The 19,438-nt window shown below is 41.3% G+C and overlaps 1 protein-coding gene across 1 annotated transcript in view; it reads right to left on the reverse strand.

Moving 5' to 3' along the window:
• Positions 1-19,438, reverse strand: part of LOC124625120 (zwei Ig domain protein zig-8-like) — a 144,066-nt gene that overhangs the window by 37,085 nt on the left and 87,543 nt on the right. Inside the window, exon 2 of the mRNA XM_047149149.1 lies at positions 7,474-7,634. Within this exon, the coding sequence (XP_047005105.1) occupies positions 7,474-7,634 (161 nt within the window). The remainder of the gene's footprint in view (positions 1-7,473; positions 7,635-19,438) is intronic.

Raw genomic sequence — 19,438 nt, forward strand, 5'->3', positions numbered from 1 at the left:
CGACTCTACGGAGCGGTACTTTGCAATTAAATAGTATTTCTTTATTGTTTACTTAATACTCCGTACACTTATGGGTGGGATGGGCCTTGTGTCCCCATATTCCCATCAACGGCGATCTGGCTCAAAGATATTTTGTTCGCCCAGTACGGCTCTGCGGAGGCGACACGACATCCGCTTAGTGCGGTGGTTTACGCGTTTAGGTAGATCGTCGCTGCAGTACTGAAGTTCCACATCTGACGTGCTAGACCTCCGAAACCGATATTCTCTTGCTGTCTCGTGTATGCTATCATGCAAGAATCTTGTAACGACTAACACAGCTCATTAACAGTAAGTTAGTCGAGAGCCTTCACTAGACACCTACCTGTAACGCTCGCACAGCCCGCCGTAACTAACCACATTATTCGGGCGTCATACACGGTTCACCTACAAGCAACAACTTTCCGGTGCCTCTTGGCCATTCAGTTTACAACGCGTAGACAAAGTCTTTAGCAGGAATGCTGAAGGCTATATCAGCTGTGATTTCTCGTTTCTGCAATGTAGCCCACAGGAAACTGTAAATTTTTATTTGTTTACTACGAGTATTAGCGCACGTTTGTCAATATAGCTGACTGAAAACTATTCTACATACATTTCCGTTACTATAAAGCCTGACAGAAATCTGTTTCTCAAGAAGTGCATTACGGTTATGGGTTTCACCATTAGCGATGCATCGCGGAAATTGTGTTGCACAGCAGAATAGATCAATTTGGGAAAAGTAAAAATTTCTCAGCTGAGTGGCCGAGTACTTCGTTCGCAGCGGGGTCAGAGACAGGGGCCGGCCTGTGTGGCCGAGCGGTTCTAGGCTCTTCCGTCTGGAACCGCGCGACTGCTAATGTCACAGGTTCGAATCCTGCCTCGGGCATGGATGTGTGTGATGTCCTTAGGTTAGTTAGAATTAAGTAGTTCTAAATTCTCTGGGACTGATGACCTCAGATGTTAAGTCCCATTGTGCTCAGAACCATTTGAACCAGCAGAGACAAGGCTCAAATGGTTCAAATGGCTCTGCGCACTGTAGGACTTAACATCTGTGGTCATCAGTCCCCTAGAACTTAGAACTACTTAAACCTAACTAACCTAAAGACATCACACACATCCATGCCCGAGGCAGGATTAGAACCTGCGACCGTAGCAATCGCGCGGCTCCGGACTGAGCGCCTAGAACCGCGAGACCACCGCGGCCGGCCAGAGACAAGGAAAGAGCAAACCGAGCCTCGGTGCATCTGCGTAATGTTATGCAAGAAGCATTATTCGCTTCGTAACTTCACTCACTGTAGGTTAGTGATGAGGGTTAACGCACCAAAACAAATAGTTAAGAAAATGTAGCAGGAGAGGAGACTGCTGATGGTTAGGAATAAAGAATGACGGTTTGGTCATAATGATTGACAGTTAATGGCAAAAGCCCTTCCCCAACCGTAATGAATACGCCGGCAGACACTCGATCGGAAGGATCGATGGCTTTCACCTTCACGCTCGATTCTTTGATTACTTTTAGGTAACTGTTTGCGCAGGATGGTTCCAGTTCTCTAGTACATCTCTACGACACTGTTGGGTCAGGATGACAGCATCTTCGTGAATAGCCAGGAGCCATCTTCGAGATCAGAACCACAACTGCCGATGATGAACCACTAAGGAGAATGTCATCACCCATCCTCCAATCGACCTCCACCTGAGTGGAGGGGCGAGTCAGGTTCGGCGAACAGCATGACAACGTAAAAACGCAGTAACGCTGGTCATCATAGCAACCAACAACACGGTTACGTGTACTGCCCGGTAGAGCAATAGCGACAGGCATCGTGCAGTCCGACTACACCATAACGAGGTGTAGGGAGGGAGAGGAGGTGCAGGGGTGACCGAGAACTCTCACATCCTCTCTCAGGTCCAGTCAGAGGACCACAGTGGGAAACGGACATGAGGATTCGTCCCCAGTACCTAGCAGAGAACGGATGATGGTGTCTGGATTGTAAAATTACTAAGTAAACTCGTCTTACAATTGATTCTTCTGTTACGCAGCCAGAAAACTTCCACGTCCATCATGAACTCAGTACTCAGTAGGGTCACCAGCAGGGGGTGCTGGTCCCTACAGTTCTACAGTTCCCCTAACTCTTCCTGGATTGCGGCTTTCACTTCATTATCATCGTGGTGGTACCGTAAAGAACTTTGTTCTTGGTATCATGTTGTAGAAAAAAATCAGGTGATAAAAGATCAGGTGTCGTCACTGGCTACGCTCTGTGTCCGAAATATATGGCAAGTTTTGTTTATTGTCAAACCCATTCAGATCGAATTCTGCCTCTTCAGACATCACAACATTTATCTTAAGTATGTCATCATCATCACCGTGCCCAATTCTGTACAGTAATACTGTCCAGAAATTGTGTGTACATTCTGAATGTTCCAGGCGTAATTACTGAGCTACTTGTAGCTTATAAGGGTGACATTTTAAATCCTTTTTCATAGTCCTCTGCGAAGATCTACGATATATTTGTAACGTTCTGAAATAATGACTGAAAAATTGCTATGGGTTTCCTTGCAGAGCTGCACTAACTCGTCGGATATTTTCAGGCGTTCCAACTTTCATTTTGGTCTCGTGCGGTCAACACTGTATTAGAGGAACCGTCGCATGCCATTCTATTCCTGCTGGATGTTGTCCTTGTGTGTGGAACGTGGCGAAATGGCGGTCCGTTCCAAGACACTTTGCTCGTTCGACAGTTGCGACGCTCTGTACACGACTGTGCTCCTGCACTGCCTCAGTACGCACCTGCACACGCCACGGTCCATACTGAACTGAAGCGCTCTCAGTGTCAGTCTGATTAGATGTACGTAGCATATGGCCTGACCACTTGTACAAGTTAGCAGGGTGGGTCGTCATGCATGCGTCCAACGTAAGTCTCCTGGAACAGACCAATTTTAATTGAATCATTTGTGATATCAGTTCTGTCAAACGAAACGTTTTCTTCGTCATATCCTTGCGTCAGGTTACTTCTAATAATAAATGTGTAACAGAACGTGATATAAGTTGTTCTATATTTCCTTCAGTAGCAGAGTTAATATGTCTAGGACGTTACTGTAATAAGATACCGTAATCTTTTCACTCTCTGCGACAACTATGGGGGTCAAAACCTGTACGTGCGTCATGCTGCTAGCATGTGCTTCGGTACTACCTCATGATCCGTAACGTACCATCACACCTCGCTCATGGGTTTAGCAACCACAACGTACTGTTGGCACCCTCCATCCGGGTTAAGGCAGAGGGTTTCTACACAAGCTTCCAGTTCCGTTCAGCGATAAGTGCAATGGAGTATCTGAGACCAGTCTTGTAAAAATAATTTCAGTAAAATGGAAGTGACACTCACATCTCCCAAAGAAGTAGCACCCATCATAAAATCCTTAAAATCTAAGTATTCCAGTGGGTATGATAATATATCAATAATGTTAATCAAAGAGTGCTCATGCGAGTTCTGTCTTAACTTATTTGCGTAATCAATCTCTTATCTGGGGAACATTGCAAAACTGGCTAAAATATGGTGAAGTTAAGCCTCTTTGCAAGAAAGGTAATAACGAGATACCACAAGCTATCGACCAATTTCACTTTTGCCTGCTTCCTCCAAGAGGAAGCTATTTACACTTACAGTGAGAATGTACTTAATTCATTAGATAATAAATTAGAGGTTACTGGAATTTTCTGTGACCTGTGAAATGCCTTGGGCTTTGTAAACCACAACATTCTCTTAAGCAAATTAGAGTATTATGGTGTCACCGGGAGTGCTGCGAAATGGTTTGAGTCTTATACATCTAACAGGAAACAAAGGGTATCGTTGCGAAATATCTGTGCAGTAAGCAGTCAGTCTTCATCTCACTGCGAATTAATTACATGTGGTGTTCCTCAAGGTTCCACATGGGTCCATTGCTTTCTCTCGTGTACATTAATGGCCTGTCATCTGTTACATAGCCAGATGCTAAGTTTCTTTTGTTTGCAGACGATACAAACATTGCAAAAAGTAGCAAGTCAAGTCCAGATTTAGAAATAGCTGCTAGTCTAATTTTCCCTGACATTAATAAGTGGTTTAAAGCTAATTCAGTGTCATTAAACTTTAAGAAGGCCCACTATACGCAGTTTAGAACCTGCAGGACATTTCCTTCCAGCATGAGTATAACATATGACGACATGCAGATCGAAGAGGTTGACAGTGTTAAATTTCTGGGATTACACCTCCATAATAAATTCAGTTGGGATGGACATAACACAGAATTACTTAAGCGCCTAAAAAACTCTGTATTTGCTGTGAGAATGATATCAAATGTAGGAGATATACAAAAACTTGCATACCTTGCTTGCGTTCATTCTATTTTGTCATCTGTGTTCATATTCTGGGGCAACTCATCAAACCGAACAAACGTTTTTAGGGAACAAACGTGTGTGATAAAAATCATTTGTGGTGTAAATTCAAGAACATATTGGAGAAACCTGTTCAAGGAACTTTGTCTTCTAACCACTGTTTCTCAATGTATTTATTCCTTAATGAAATTTGTTGCAAGTAACACATCTCTGTTTCCAACCAATAGCTCAATGCATAGTATCAATACTAGGAGTAAGGACAATCTACTTATAGACCTTAAATCACTGGCCTTGGTCCAAAAAGCGGTCCAATATTCAGGAACACACTCTTTCAATAAATTTCCAGCAACCATTAAAAACTTGGTTTCAGATGAAGCACGGTTTAAACAGGGTTTGGAAGACTTTTTGATAGGCAACTCCTTCTACTCCAAAGATGAATAACTTCACAAGGACTGTTAAGCCAGCTTAAGTAAAAATATCGGTTAGATTTCAGTTTTGACAACACTTAGTCAGAACAGTTAAGATTAAGTATTTTGTGTATGACAGATTTATTAATAGTGCATAACAGCGTGTCATTCTGACAGTGTGTTAATTTTGTAAATATTAGCTGTTACAGTTTACATCATTGTATTAACGTTTTTCGACTATCTCCTGACAAATGATCAGGGTAGCAACTATTAAATTCAACTGTTTTACGTTTCTCTGTTGCACTTCCCGACATGTTCCACACCCACGAGAATCGTGTAATTATTTGGGTCGAGGGAACGAAAACTGAATCTAATCTAATCTAATGGTGGCCCTTTAGGAATTACTCACAACCACCATTACCAAAGTGATGATCATTGAACAAACCATCATTAACAAGCTGATGATCATTAACCCGTAGCGCTCGACCGGCGGGGCAGACCCGACCGCGTAATAATTTATGTTGGGCATCGCCCTTAATCGGATTTAATTCGCTATAATTCGTATTCCAGGGCTCTCACCTCCGTATGTCATGTACTGCAGTGTTCCGACATATATCGGTAAGCGATACAGCTACGAGGAAACGCATTTGTCGAACGCATACCGCCACTGTTCTGTTTTAACGTTTCTTTAGATCACTTCAAAGGCGGTGTTCGGTACCATAACAACATAAATAGTAAATTTACGTTGTAATCGAAAAGCAATATTGGAGATCTAGTATGAAAGTGTGAGTGATATGAGTGATTTCAGCGATGACAGAAACAACAAAACTGTGACAGCAGCTAGTAGCTTCATCATCTGGATGCTGCTTCCAACCAGGAACCAAATTTGAGCCACAAGACATACAAAGCGATTTTTCTGAAAACTGTTGTTAAACTGAAGAACCAATGAAGATCATCAACTCTCGATGACGAGGAGAGACTATCAAGGCAACCACACTTCATTTATTCCAATGAAAGGAGAAACACTAAAGTCTGTGCTATTCGCAGTAAGAGAAAGGGAAAACATGGTAGAAGGGAAACGGTCTACAACTTAAAACACAAGTCCCAGAATACCAGGACTCTACCTGGTGAATGCCTCCAAAAGTACCACACCTTGAAGTGATGAAATACATCAAAAGAAAAACAAAACATCATGTGTCATAAAGTTCGTGTAATTTGTTTTAGTGTTCAGTTGATACACTATGTGATCAACTGTGTCCGGACACCTGGCGGAAAATTACTTACAATTTCGTGGTTCGCTCCATCGGTAATGCTGGAATTCTGTATGTTGTTGGCCCACTCTCAGCCTTGATGACAGCTTCCACGCTCGCAGGCATACGTTCAATCAAGTGCTGGAAGAATGTTTGGGGAGTGGCAGCCCATTCTTCACGTAGTGCCGCATTGAGGAGAGGTAGGTGACGCCTGGCACGCAATCGGCGTTCCAAAACTTCCCAAAGGTGTTATATAGGATTCACGTCAGGACTCTGTGCAGGCCAGTCCATTGCAGGTATATTGTTGTCGTGTAAACACTCAGCCACAGGCCATGCATTACGAACAAGTGCTCGATGGTGTTGAAAGATGCAGTCGCCATCCCCGAATTGCTCTTCAACAGTGGGAAGCAAAAAGCTGCTTAAAACATCCATGTAGGCCTGTGCTGTGCTACGTAAAACAACAAGGGGTGCCAGCCGCTTCCATGAACTACACGACCACACCATAACACCATCGCCTCCGAATTTTGCTGTTGGCACTACACACGCTGGCAGATGACATTCACCGGGCATTCGCCATACCCACACCCTGCCATCTGCTCGCCACATTGTGTACCGTTATTTGTCACTCCACACATTTTTGCACTGTTCAATCGCGCAATGTTTATGTTCCATACACCAAGAGAGGCGTCATCTCGCATACCGGCGTGATGTGTGCCTTACGAGCAGCCGCTCGATCATGAAATCCAAATTTTCTCACCTCCTGCCTAACTGTCACACACTTTCAGTGGATCCTGATGCGGTTTGGAATTCCTGTGTGATGGCCAGAATAGATGACTGCCTATTACACATTCAACTGTCGGTGGTCTGTGTCAGTCAACAGACGAGGTCGGCCTGTACCCTTTTGTGCTGTAAGTGTCCCTTCTCGTTTCCACTTCTCTATCACATGGAAAACAGTGCACCTATGGATGTTTAATGGCGTGGAAATCTCACGTACAGACTTATGACACAAGAGGCACCCAATCACCTGACCATGTTCGAAGTCCGTGAGTACCGCGAAGCGCCCCATTCTGCTATCTGACGATGTCTAATGAGAACTAAGGTAGCTGCTAAGGAGTACCTGGTAGTAGGTGGCAGCACAATGCACGTAATATGAAAAATGTATGTTTTTGGAGATGTCCGTATACTTTTGAACACATAGTGTGGCAAGCTTTGGCACAATTCAATTAGAGGTTATTTTTAGTGAAAATATTACGAGTGCCGTGGTTGTATAGCGTGAAAAAATCGAGTGTAAAGGGATAAACAATCAGCACAGTAGACGCCATTTTCTCCATACCATGTTCACTATGGTGTCCCACAACAAGTTTTCTGTAATTTTCCCGCTAACTATAGGTGTAACAGCTGTAAAGCTGAGGGTTACGGGAAGTGAATAGATGGAACAACTGACCGTCCTGTTGCCGAGGTTCTTGACGCGGCAGTTAAGCTCGGCCGTCTTGCCCACCAGTCCTGTCAGGTTGTTGGGCACACTCGTGTCGAACTGGGGACCCGTGGCGGGCGTTGGCAGCTCCTGCAGGAAGTCCGTCAGGAACCGGCGGCTGCCTGTCGGTCCTGCAAACACGCAAAATAATAATTGGGTGTCGAACACGTGGTCCTCACCGGATTTCCGGAGGACTTGAGCGAAATAAAATAGTTATCGCCTATGAAATACGCCCTGAAACGATGCAACTTGTAATTGTAGTTCTAAAGATGAAATAGAGAAATTTATTTCCGTCTTCTGAAGTTTAAGTAACTTCTGAATGCATGATGGGTACGTCTCAGGAAGAAACTACCCCAGAAGGTCGTCTCAAAAGGTGGCGCTATTGGGCCTGCAGTTTCTAGGAACCCAAAACCTGCATTCATGAAAGTGTCATAAGATTATGAGAAGCCACTGTGGAAAACAGAGACTCAAAAAGAAATAGTTATCTCAAACGTTGAAGTAAAGCCCCTTTTAAAAACTGAAAAAATAAACCAACTATCAAAAGTTTTACATGAACAAAGAACATCTATTTATGATATTACAGGAAACACGGTTCACAGACGACAATGCTATGGAATAAGAGAACTATCGCATCTTTAAAGGAAAAGTAGGAAATAATCACAAGCGAGTTATTACAAATCATGGAACGGCCATTTCTGTCATAAAGTGATTGACTCAGAAATATTTATTTTCTGCTAGAAAGAGTGTCGCTTATAACATATTGCTTTCGAAGCAAAAATTACACGCTTATAAGCTGCTGTACTCTTATGAATAAAGACAAAGGGAACAATCCCGGTAAGACGGATTATATTTGGGCTATCTTAAAGAATGAAGTCTCCAGAATCCTTTTTGAAAACGTTAACGTGTTGTTTGGAGATTTTGTTTCTGACAAAAATGTGTTTCACAAAGTTGTCGGAGTCTACCCAACCCACAAAAGAAACAACAGAAAAGGTGAAGGGTTAACCAGTCCGTGCAAACCCTCCAACTTAAAACTTGTGTCCACATAACTTACAAAGCTCCCCAAAAAAAAAAAAGAAATAAACCGTGAAGATCACCAGATCCAAATTTTGCAGAGTTCCACACTGATTATGTTGCGGCTTCAAGTATAGTAAGTAAAGGAATAATGAACATCAAGGTGATGTTTATCACAAGTAAACTTATTCGTCTTCAGGGAATGTCCATAGCCATTACTTACTTAAAACAGCCCAGATACAGTCTCCATATTGCTTTCCTTTAGTATGACCGGTATTGAGTCAGGACGGGATGAGGAATGACTCTCTACCAATCACCCGGTTATGATTGCCCTCAGCCCTGGCAGCGGAGGATTGGAAACGGCACAGGAAACTACAGCGTGGCGTGATGTTCGGCCTCGCCCAGTAGAAATGTCGTCTACGATCGCCAAATAAAAAGAGAAGATATTTCTCCGAATGCTTTTAAAATTCTTTCAAAATATGACACGCATGTTTGACAATGGGCTCTTTTTTATTTAAAACCAAGTATCGACCGGTTTTTGTCGGAGACCATCTCCACGGATTCAGTCCAAAGCGACAAAAAATACATGTAGTACACAGGAAATTCACAGAATCTTTCCCAAGGAAGTACAAAATGTACAAGAATACTTACAGGGTTAAAACAGTTTAGGCCACAACATAACAATTTACATTAGTTAAATAATTGCCACGTCTCATACGTAGAGCATGCCATGAATTACAGTATAACACACGACTTTTAAAAGCAAACATACTAATAACACGCGTAAACACAGCAGTACTCAGGAGAGGATCAAAGGTATCAGTGCTACAATTATACTAAATATTAAAGAGTTGGTCAAAGAACTTCATAAAGTATTTTCGTCATATGGTACAAAAATAGCTGAATGATAAGTTTCTTGCTGAATGTAGGTTACTGAACTTAGGCGAATGTCTTTGGCATAGTTTCGCATGTAAACAGAAAAACAATGTTGCTGTCCCAAAACATAGAATAACATCGATCTTACGATATAAGGTAGATATCATTATAAAGCCCTAATTTTAAACACTAGTATAATCATTGTGTATAATCCATGAAATGTATATAAAAACGCGAATTCCTTCATAAATGTAATGAATAGTATCCTTAACATAAAAACAAGATAAAATACAGTGTTCAGAAATAGGCTGAAATGTCACTCATCGTTCATATGCACCTATTTTACAGAAATGAACCGTTATTGTAAAATATCGACTACATTTAGAAGAAAACATCTTATGTATGAAGCGCTAAATCAGAAGCCAAGTACATCAGTAAAGCGAAGCATATCAGTAAAGCTAACACCATAAAGAAGAAGGGGGGGGGGGGCAGCGGGGGAACAACCACAGCGTAACTAACCATGTGGCCAGATTTAGCTTTAAGGAATATTGGTAACACATGTATATAATAATGGTAAAGGTGAATAACTTCCCCTATCACAGTCAAACTGTAGCTAAAAGGCATCGGAGGCTCAGCCGATAAGAATGTATTTTGAAAGGCAAATAGAAAAAAGTTTCACCTAATCCAGGCAAGTGATTGCTAAACAAAATAGGTACTTGCCTATGTAAAGAATTAAAAACATTAGATACAATGTAGACCTCTGTTTATAAATAATTTATGTAACACATCACACGAAATGTAGATCTCGTGCCAACAGATGTTATATCTAACACATGTAATGTCCATATTAAGGATTTGCTATAAAATCGCTAACAATGTAACGAAGAATATTTAAACGCCAAATTCGCATGTTGTCTAGAATTAACATGTATTTGTAAGATGTCAAGTGTATGTGTAAGTGGAGTCAATACATGAAGGTTATGCACGTAACAGCAATTGACAATAGCTGCTTTAGTTAAAAAAGAAACGCCTGACCCATTGCGCATTAAAATGAGAACTACATCATGAGAGCAACAACATACTTCACACAAAAGGCAACTTACTGACTAGAAGTTCATATCATACATAATAAGAGTTAAAAATAAAATTGTTCATTGTTCCACATACTTATTGTAAAATTTTTGGAGAGAAGTCACATAAACATTATAAAACGTGATCAAGTCAAGTGTAAGCTACTGTAGATTGGTACCCATAATGAAACATTAGCTCACAGGACCATGAGTTATCACATAACTCTTGCAATTGCTGAATGCTATACAACACATTCACAACGATATCTAACTTCTTCTGAAATACATTACAGTGATGACAAGAAATTAAAACGATAATAGTGGTGAACACCAGAGACCCATACAGTAATATTAATAGTATACACATTTACATCCATATGGAATAAACTTGAAGGTGGGAGATCAGCTATGGTGTTTATCTCTTTAAAAAGAAATGAAATAGACAGGATATGTCAATGGTGAGTCTGACAGAAACAAATATACGCAATGTACCATTGTATTGTTTCCAGCCTAAGATGTACATAGATAACCATTACTATAAATCAGTTGGATATTAAACAACATTTTTTGATGAACAACAGTACTTACTTACAATGTGAATAACAAACCATAATACAACCCATCTGTAGTGCATTTGCATATTGAAGAAACATAACAGGATGTATAGGAAAGTTAAGTGCAGTAAAAGTGTCATTAGCATCCAGATACTCCCAGCTTTACTTGAACAGAGTAATTTTCATACTACCCGCGTTCCCCTTTCCTCCAACTCTGCCGCCTCTACCTTTTTGTTGAGATAAAAGTTCCACTGTATAAATGCACTCTGGTTTCGTGAAAGCGTTGTAGTTAGATTTTTTATATAAACATCCTTCGCTGATTAGCCATTTTCATTCGCTGTTCTCCCTTTCCGTTCTTTTCTTCATCAAGACCACTTCGCTGTGTTGTTTCTCTTGTATTTATTCACTCCATTAATAGTGCTGTGTCTTGCGCTAAGAAATTCTTGAGCTTTTTTAATGTTCGTTCTGAATTCTGTCTTCTCTAGAGATACTCGCAATTATAGACCGGCCTTCTCCGCCGTCTCTTTCAAAATGTAGATCTGCTCAGTTGGTGTGTCAATATCCCTAAATATGTTGTTAAATCATGTGCAAAGGCTAGACAGCGAAAAATATTGTTAAATCACGTGCAAAGGCTAGACAGGCTGAGCAGAACGTTCAGGTTTTTACATCCAAATGTTATTCCCTGTATTTATTTTTTTATGAGACTGAGATTCCATTCCTTTATTACGTTTTCCAAAACGCAGTTGAAGAGCGTTGGGAAGAGGCCATCGCCCACCCTTTTGCCCTGTTTGATTTCAAACGGTTGCGAATTTATTTCACGGAATTTCATTCCGCACCTTGTTTCTATCAATGTTTATTTAACTATTGTCAAGCTTTTTGTCCCTGTAGAATTATTCCGTTGCTTTGAAGAGTGTTTCTCAATTTACTGAGTCGTAGCTGTCTTGAAGTCTGCAAAATTTATGAAAAGCTTTTTCTTCTTAGATAGTAGTTCCTTACAATCAGTTTCAGATTCATAATCTTTTCTATACAGGCCCGGCCCTTTCTAATCCTCTATTCGTGTTCACCAAATTGGTGTTCTAATTGATATTCTAAACACTTCTGAAGGTCCGTCGGTCATATTTTGCTCGTAACAGCCACTAAAGAGATTCCTCTTTAGCTTCCTTGCTTGTGTTAAGGATCTGTATGAGCCTAATTCCATTCTTCTGGATTCGTCTCAGTTTCCCAAATGTTCAGCCTGAGTTAATAAAGGTTTTCAATCACGTCATCACCGCCGTTTCTCCACGTTTCCAAGACAACTTAATTTGTGTGTTGGGAGAAGAAGTCAGCCAACCAGTTGCATAACGCAGGTTTATTAGAACTCTTGATATACGAATTGATGATAATAAAATTATTTTCTTCAGTAGGAGATCGTGACACCAGAAATTTTACTTTGCTTAGAAAAGGTTCAAGTGAAACCTATATAGGAAATGTGGATAAAGTTGTGGATCCAAAAAGTACGCATTCAGCTATTACATATCGTATTGGAAAGGTACTTTAGAATAAACCGATTTGGCTTTTGGAAAGTAAAAATTCACCTCAAAAACAATACACTAACAAGTATGCTCAACAGAACATCAGTACCAAATGATAAACGTACTAGTATCTTAAGTTAACTTCCGTATAGAGGGCACCACGTACTTAACGCGCGAGTAAAAGGTATTGAGTAACTTACATAAACTCCAACTAAAAAAAAAAAAAAAAAATTGCGTTATTAGACACGCATTATCATGTTGTTGTGTTGTTGTGGTCTTCAGTCCTGAGACTGGTTTGATGCAGCTCTCCATGCTACTCTATCCTGTGCAAGCTTCTTCATCTCCCAGTACCTACTGCAACCTACATCCTCCTGAATCTGCTAACTGTATTCATCTCTTTGTCTCCCTCTACGATTTTTACCCTCCACGCTGCCCTCCAATACTAAATTTGTGATCCCTTGATGCCTCAGAACAAGTCCTACCAACCGATCCCTTCTTCCGGTCAAGTTGTGCCACAAACTTCTCTTCTCTCCAATCATATTTAATACTTCCTCATTAGTTGTGTGATCTACCCATCTAATCTTCAGCATTCTTCTGTAGCACCACATTTCGAAAGCTTCTATTGTCTTCTTGTCCAAACTATTTATCGTCCATGTTTCACTTCCATACATGGCTACACTCCATACAAATACTTTCAGAAAAGACTTCCTGACACTTAAATCTATAGTCGATGTTAAAAAAAATTCTCTTCTTCAGAAACGCTTTCCTTGCCATTGCCAGTCTACATTTTATATCCTCTCTACTTCGACCAACATCAGTTATTTTGCTCCCCAAATAGCAAAACTCCTTTACTACTTTAAGTGTTCATTTCCTAATCTAATTCCCTCAGTATCACCCGACTTAATTCGACTACATTCCATTATCCTCGTTTTGCTTTTGTTGATGTTCATCTTATATACTCCTCTCAAGACACTGTCCATTCCATTCAACAGCTCTTCCAAGTCCTTTGCTGTCTCTGACAGAATTACAATGTCATCGGCGAACCTCAAAGTTATTATTTCTTCTCCATGGATTTTAATGCCTACTCCGAATTTTTCTTTTGCGGCCTGTTATCGAAATTTATGTAAGTCTCCATTTAATAATGAAGTCCAGTACAGAAAACATTTTTATAAAATCCTATACCTGCATTTAATTCATCCTGTTGCAAAGCCTTATTTCCGCGCTCTAGTTTACTTATATGTGTTATATAATTGCTCAAACCATCAGTTTCATTATTGACGCTTATTCTCTCGAAGGTATCACATGAATAAATGTATGTAATCTTTCAAAGTGCCTGCACCATTTGTAACTTTCCTTTAATTGATTCACCGAGCGAGGTGGCGCAGTGGTTAGACACTGGACTCGCATTCGGGAGGACGACGGTTCAATCCCGCGTCCGGTTTTCCGTGATTTACATAAATCGCTCCACGCAAATGCTGGGATGGTTCCTTTCAAAGGGCACGGCCGACTTCCTTCCCCGTCCTTCCCTAATCCGATGAGACCGATGACCTCGCTGTCTGGTCTCCTTCCCCCAAAAACCACCACCACCACCACCTTTAATTGATTCAATTTCACCTGCGTATACTTCTGGTGTTCTTTATCTTTACATTCGAATCAAAATTTCAAGCAACCAAGCACGATCAAGTCAATCACATTTTTACTGTACATTATTATCCTTGGGAGCAGTGTATTCCTATGGAACTTCCACAGGCGTAGTCCATGTCTTCTCAGGCGCAAAGTTTTAACTTAGCGAGTAGCGTTAAGAGTTCACCTTAATAAGTGTTTGCACAGAATTTCTTGATGGAAAAACAGCATGGAGCTTGTCACTACTGTGAAAAAATGTGAATGTCGTGTGACTATTGCCTCCCGTCGGGTAGACCGTTCGCCGGGTGCCAGTCTTTCGATTTGACGCCACTTCGGCGATTTGCGCGTCGATGGGAATGAAATGATGATGATTTGGACAACACAACTCCCAGTCTCTAAGAGGAGGCAATCTCCACCCGAACCGGGAATCGAACCCGGGTCCTGAGGATTGACATTCAGTCGTGCTGACCACTCAGCTACCGGGGACGGAACTGCCAGTACTATTGCTTTGGAATTGATCACTTGGTGTTTACTATGAAATTATTCTCGAAGATACCAAAACAGAATATATACTATATCAAGCTTTCAGAATAATTTCGTGGTATGCTTAACTGTGTGACTGAATTACGTTTCTTCTTTGTTAGAGTTCCGTACGTACATCGGTAAGAAAGTTACCCTTAACGATCACTTTGTTCTCCGTCTGTCTGCCTGCCTGCCTGTCTGCCCTCCCGACCCTCTTCTCAGCAATGGATAGAAATTTACGTCAATTACTAAGATCTATAGTCCGTTCGGAGACTTAAGAAATTTAAGGTTGTACGTCAGTGCCACCAAAAGGTACGGCCATTTACGTCACATATTGTGATATTCATCCTTACCCGTATACTTTTGTAACTGAACACAAGCTGTCTTCCTACCGAATCGGAAAACCATACCCCAGATCCGCAAACATATCTTTCTAATTTACTGCTATAATGTCATTCTGCCCCTCCCGCTTCCCCCCCCCCCCCCCTTCACACGCTCCCAACCCCGTCTTCAAGTCTTCGTTATAGTAACAAATGGCAAGTCTCCGACGAGTATTATGGTACATATCCTAGAAAAAGTCATGGCGGCCCACTACTTAACATACAAAACACGATTTCCAAAGGCATTCAAAACTATTGGTATCAGAACTGTGTGCATAGTAATTCCTGCAATCACTTCTACATGTTAAAACATATTAGCAAGCTTCAAGAGTTATTTTTTTACAAAATTGTTAAGGCTTTCGTGGCCACTTGTTGACAAAGGTGCCTATTGACTCCTGTCTCGGGTTCTTCGGCCGACGTTCATCTAATGAATTTACTGACGCACCACCAGCACGAGTGGTTGGCATTGTCAAAGCTTCACCCTCCATTGCCACTCACCACCGGCAACGGAGGGGGAAGCTTTGACAATGCCAGCCACTCGTGCTGGTGAAGCGTCAGTAAAACCATTAGATGAACGTCGGCCGATGAACCCGAGACAGAAGCCAATAGGCAGTTTGTCAGTTATTTTTTTATTCTTACTTGTTTACTGTTTTATTTATGCTGGCAGTGTCATCAGGCCCAACCTGACAGGTAACCTAACGCTCTACATGCTTTGCGTTGTATTCATTGCGACACAGATGTTTAATATGGGATAAAACTCAAACAATTAAATACAAACTGAAGTAGCTACGTCAGAAGAAAACGCTGAGTATTAATAAAAAGTAGAACAGTGAAAACAAATTACAGTCAGGTAGATTTAAAATGAAGGCAACTGTTTGCACTGGACATACCATAAGAGGGAGAGGAATAATGCATGCTTTGAAGAGAGGGAGGGTAGACAGTAGAGTGACTTGCTAAGAAGCATAACTGAGCGAAATAAGCATAACTGGAAGAAGATGGGAGCACCTACTTTACTATCCGACAAAGTAATTGTTTCTTAATTGCAACATGACATTTAATTTTACGCAGAGTGTGGAGTAGCTTGCTGCAGAGGTGGACAGTAGCTGTAGAGTAGTTTGAGAATGTTTTTGTTTGATAGACGTGTACAGCTAGGAAAGTGGTGCCTTGTAAGGTAAGGTACAGCGGATAGGTGAAATATTGTGCACCTGTACTTACTTGGGAATGGTTTATTAATAAGGGGTTGGACCCCCATTTGCTCGTAATACAGCTGCGATTCTTCTTGGAACACTGGCTTTTAATGATTTTATAGTCTCCAGTGGAATGTTATGCCACTCTTCGATCTGAACCTCTTCTAACTCCTGTAGTGACGAGGGAGCCGGAAATCTGCTCCGGAGTCTGCCCACAAGCATTAGATGATGTTCAAGTCCGGGTAAGAAGCTGCAGTTCAGTTGCATGATGCTCATACCACGATTGTACCGCATTGTCGGCCGCGGTGGCCTAGCTGTTCTAGGCGCTACAGACTGGTACTGCGCGACCGCTACGGTCACAGGTTCGAATCCTGCCTCGGGCATGGATGTGTGTAATGTCCTTAGGTTAGGTTAGGTTTATAGGTTTAGGTAGTTCTAAGTTCTAGGGGACTGATGACCTCAGAAGTTAAGTCCCATAGTGCTCAGAGCCATTTTAACTATTTGTTCTGCATTGTCTGTGTGAATGGGTGCATTATCATCCTGAGATATGACATCACTGTTGGGGAACAAGATTTGAATCATGGGGCGCACCTGATCAACTAAAATTTTCACGCTATCGTTGGCTGTACCACGGCCTTTGAGAGTAATGATGGGACCAGCAGAATACCATGATATGGCTGCCTGCACCATCACACTTCCATCTCCATGCTTAACCATTGGATTCAAGCAATCAGGATTGTAGGCCTATTTTGGCGTCCTCCATACGTAAACCTGGTCCGATGTTGGAAATAACGGAAACGTTGAGTCGTCGGACCTTATGACATGTTTCCATTGATCAGCCGTCCAGGATTTATGCTGCTGACACCCTGTTTTACGCTTCTTTACGTTGGTTGTCGTCACTATTGGTTTCGATATAGCAGCTTGTACATGAATATTCACTTTATGGAGTTCTCGGCGGAAAGTGTTGATCGTTTCTGGAGAGGGGGGGGGGATGTGTCCCGAAGATGGATATTGAGCTCCGCAGTCACTTTAGCCGCCGTTGTTTGGTGTTATTTTGACACAATTCGCGTTAGCGTACGACGATCTGTCATTCAGTTTTGATTTGCGCCCACTATTACATTTACAAGATTATGTCTTCCCATGTTTTGTGTAGGTTGTCATGACTGTTGAAACGGTTGCTCTTGAAACATTCAGTAAATTGGCTGTCTTGCTTACTGATGCTCCATTTAATCAGGCCCCCACACTCTGCCTTGCTGAACTTGTAAGCAGCCTTCTCATTTAGAATACACACTCTATATAACAGATATCTTTATTTAACCTTTCATGATTCATAGAAGCAGACGAATGCGTGATGCTTGATAACTTGGACAGGAAAACAAGAGTGTGCGGGATATCTGCAGACCAACATGTCTATCGTACATCGTAGAAAATCTTCTTTCAATCTCCTTTGACTGACAAATTCAAAGCGTAACCATTTTTCAATTTTTTCATTTCACTGTAAAGAATATCCAATGGGGCTACAAAAAATACTCCACTGTACGTGTTTTTACTTTCACCATGGTGAAAGTTTCTTCCTCTAATACTACAGGCATTCACAACAGAGGGGCCTAAATGCACTCCCTACTGTGTATAAATGTACTCATACGATGCTTAGTCCCCTTATTAAAATTAGTTACTTCTTTTTCTTTTGGTAGACTTTCAACAATCCTGGAATACACTGAAATGCGCAATGTACTATACCGCAGCACACCGCTAGAGGTTCAAACGGAAAATGATGCCGCCTAGTGAGACAATATAGTATCGTGAGGTATTTAGATTTCGACAGAAGCGGAAATGTTACGCCTGCAAACTCATTCACCATCTAAGGATGTCATTGAGAAGCGCCTGACCCAGATGCAACACATGCTATGCTGCTGAAAGCGAATTAACGCACTAATTTCTACCTTCTCTGTTGTCTGTACAAATGTTTTGGCTTCTCTATCGGAGTTCTATAGACTGTGGTACTGGGATACTAATGTGTATCTGGACTGCAGGCATGTACCTGCAAACAAACAAAAAATAATTGTGTTTGCCAGTAAAAACCCGTCGTGTGAGACCATAATTTCGACTGGGCAAACATTAAAAGTATCCATGTTGCAGTTGTGGCTTGCAACCCTAGAACTTGTGTGATGCAACTAGACTGTTTTAGGCAAGACACTTCATCTTTGCATAACTGCTGCAACCTGAATTCATCTGAACCTTTTCGCTATAATCAGGCCTTGCTTTTCGTGAATAATTTTCTACCACACGTCCTTCCATGACCAAATTCACGATTGCTTGATACCTCAGGATGTGTCATACGGCTCTTTAACTGATCGCTTTTTTAGTCAAGCTGTGCAATACACGTTTTCCCAATTCGGTTCAGCATTTTCTCATTAACGAGTTCATCTACCCATCTAACGTCCAGCATTCTTATGTAGCACTAATATCGAAAGTTTCTATTCTCTTGTTGTCAGAACTGTTTACGATCCATGCTTCACTTCGTACAAGAGTCTACTTCACATGAATAACCTTAGAAAAGTCTTTCCTAACACTAAAACCTGTTTTTGATGTTAACAATATTTTTCCGTTTCGAAAACGCTTTTCTTTCAATTATTAGCGTGCATTTTGTACCCTCTGTACTTTGGATATCACTAGTCAGTTTGCAAATTAAAGAGTAAACTTCTTTTCGAGTCTCTCTTCCTAAACTTATCCCTTCAGCCTCGACTGATTTCCTTCGACTACATTCCATTAATCTGTTTTACTTCTGCTGATGTTCTTCTTACAACCACTCAAAAGTCATCAGACACGTCCGACAGAGTTACCATGTCGTCAGAAGTTGTTATTTCTTTTATCTTAAACTTATCTGTCCATCTCCTCCATAAAAGCAATCTCACCAAACGGAGGCGGTAAAGTAGTGATTCGCGAGATATACATTCACCTACTTGCTATCACTAGTTACCATGCACGTTTAACTCGCAAGAATATAAAAAAAATTAAGGAGAACAAGAGGTAGATGATTGTCTAAAACTGTTCAGTGTGCCAGGAACTTGTTTGTTGTTGGCTACAGGCAGACATCGGCCACATACGGTTTGATGTTAGCATTCTGTCCACAATATCCGTCTGGCCTGTTAATTGATATTTGTGTGGTCAACCATTCTTCGTTTTTCAACAGTTTGAAGA

The sequence above is a fragment of the Schistocerca americana genome, chromosome 1 (genome assembly GCF_021461395.2).
Source record: "Schistocerca americana isolate TAMUIC-IGC-003095 chromosome 1, iqSchAmer2.1, whole genome shotgun sequence".
Classification (NCBI taxonomy): domain Eukaryota; kingdom Metazoa; phylum Arthropoda; class Insecta; order Orthoptera; family Acrididae; genus Schistocerca; species Schistocerca americana.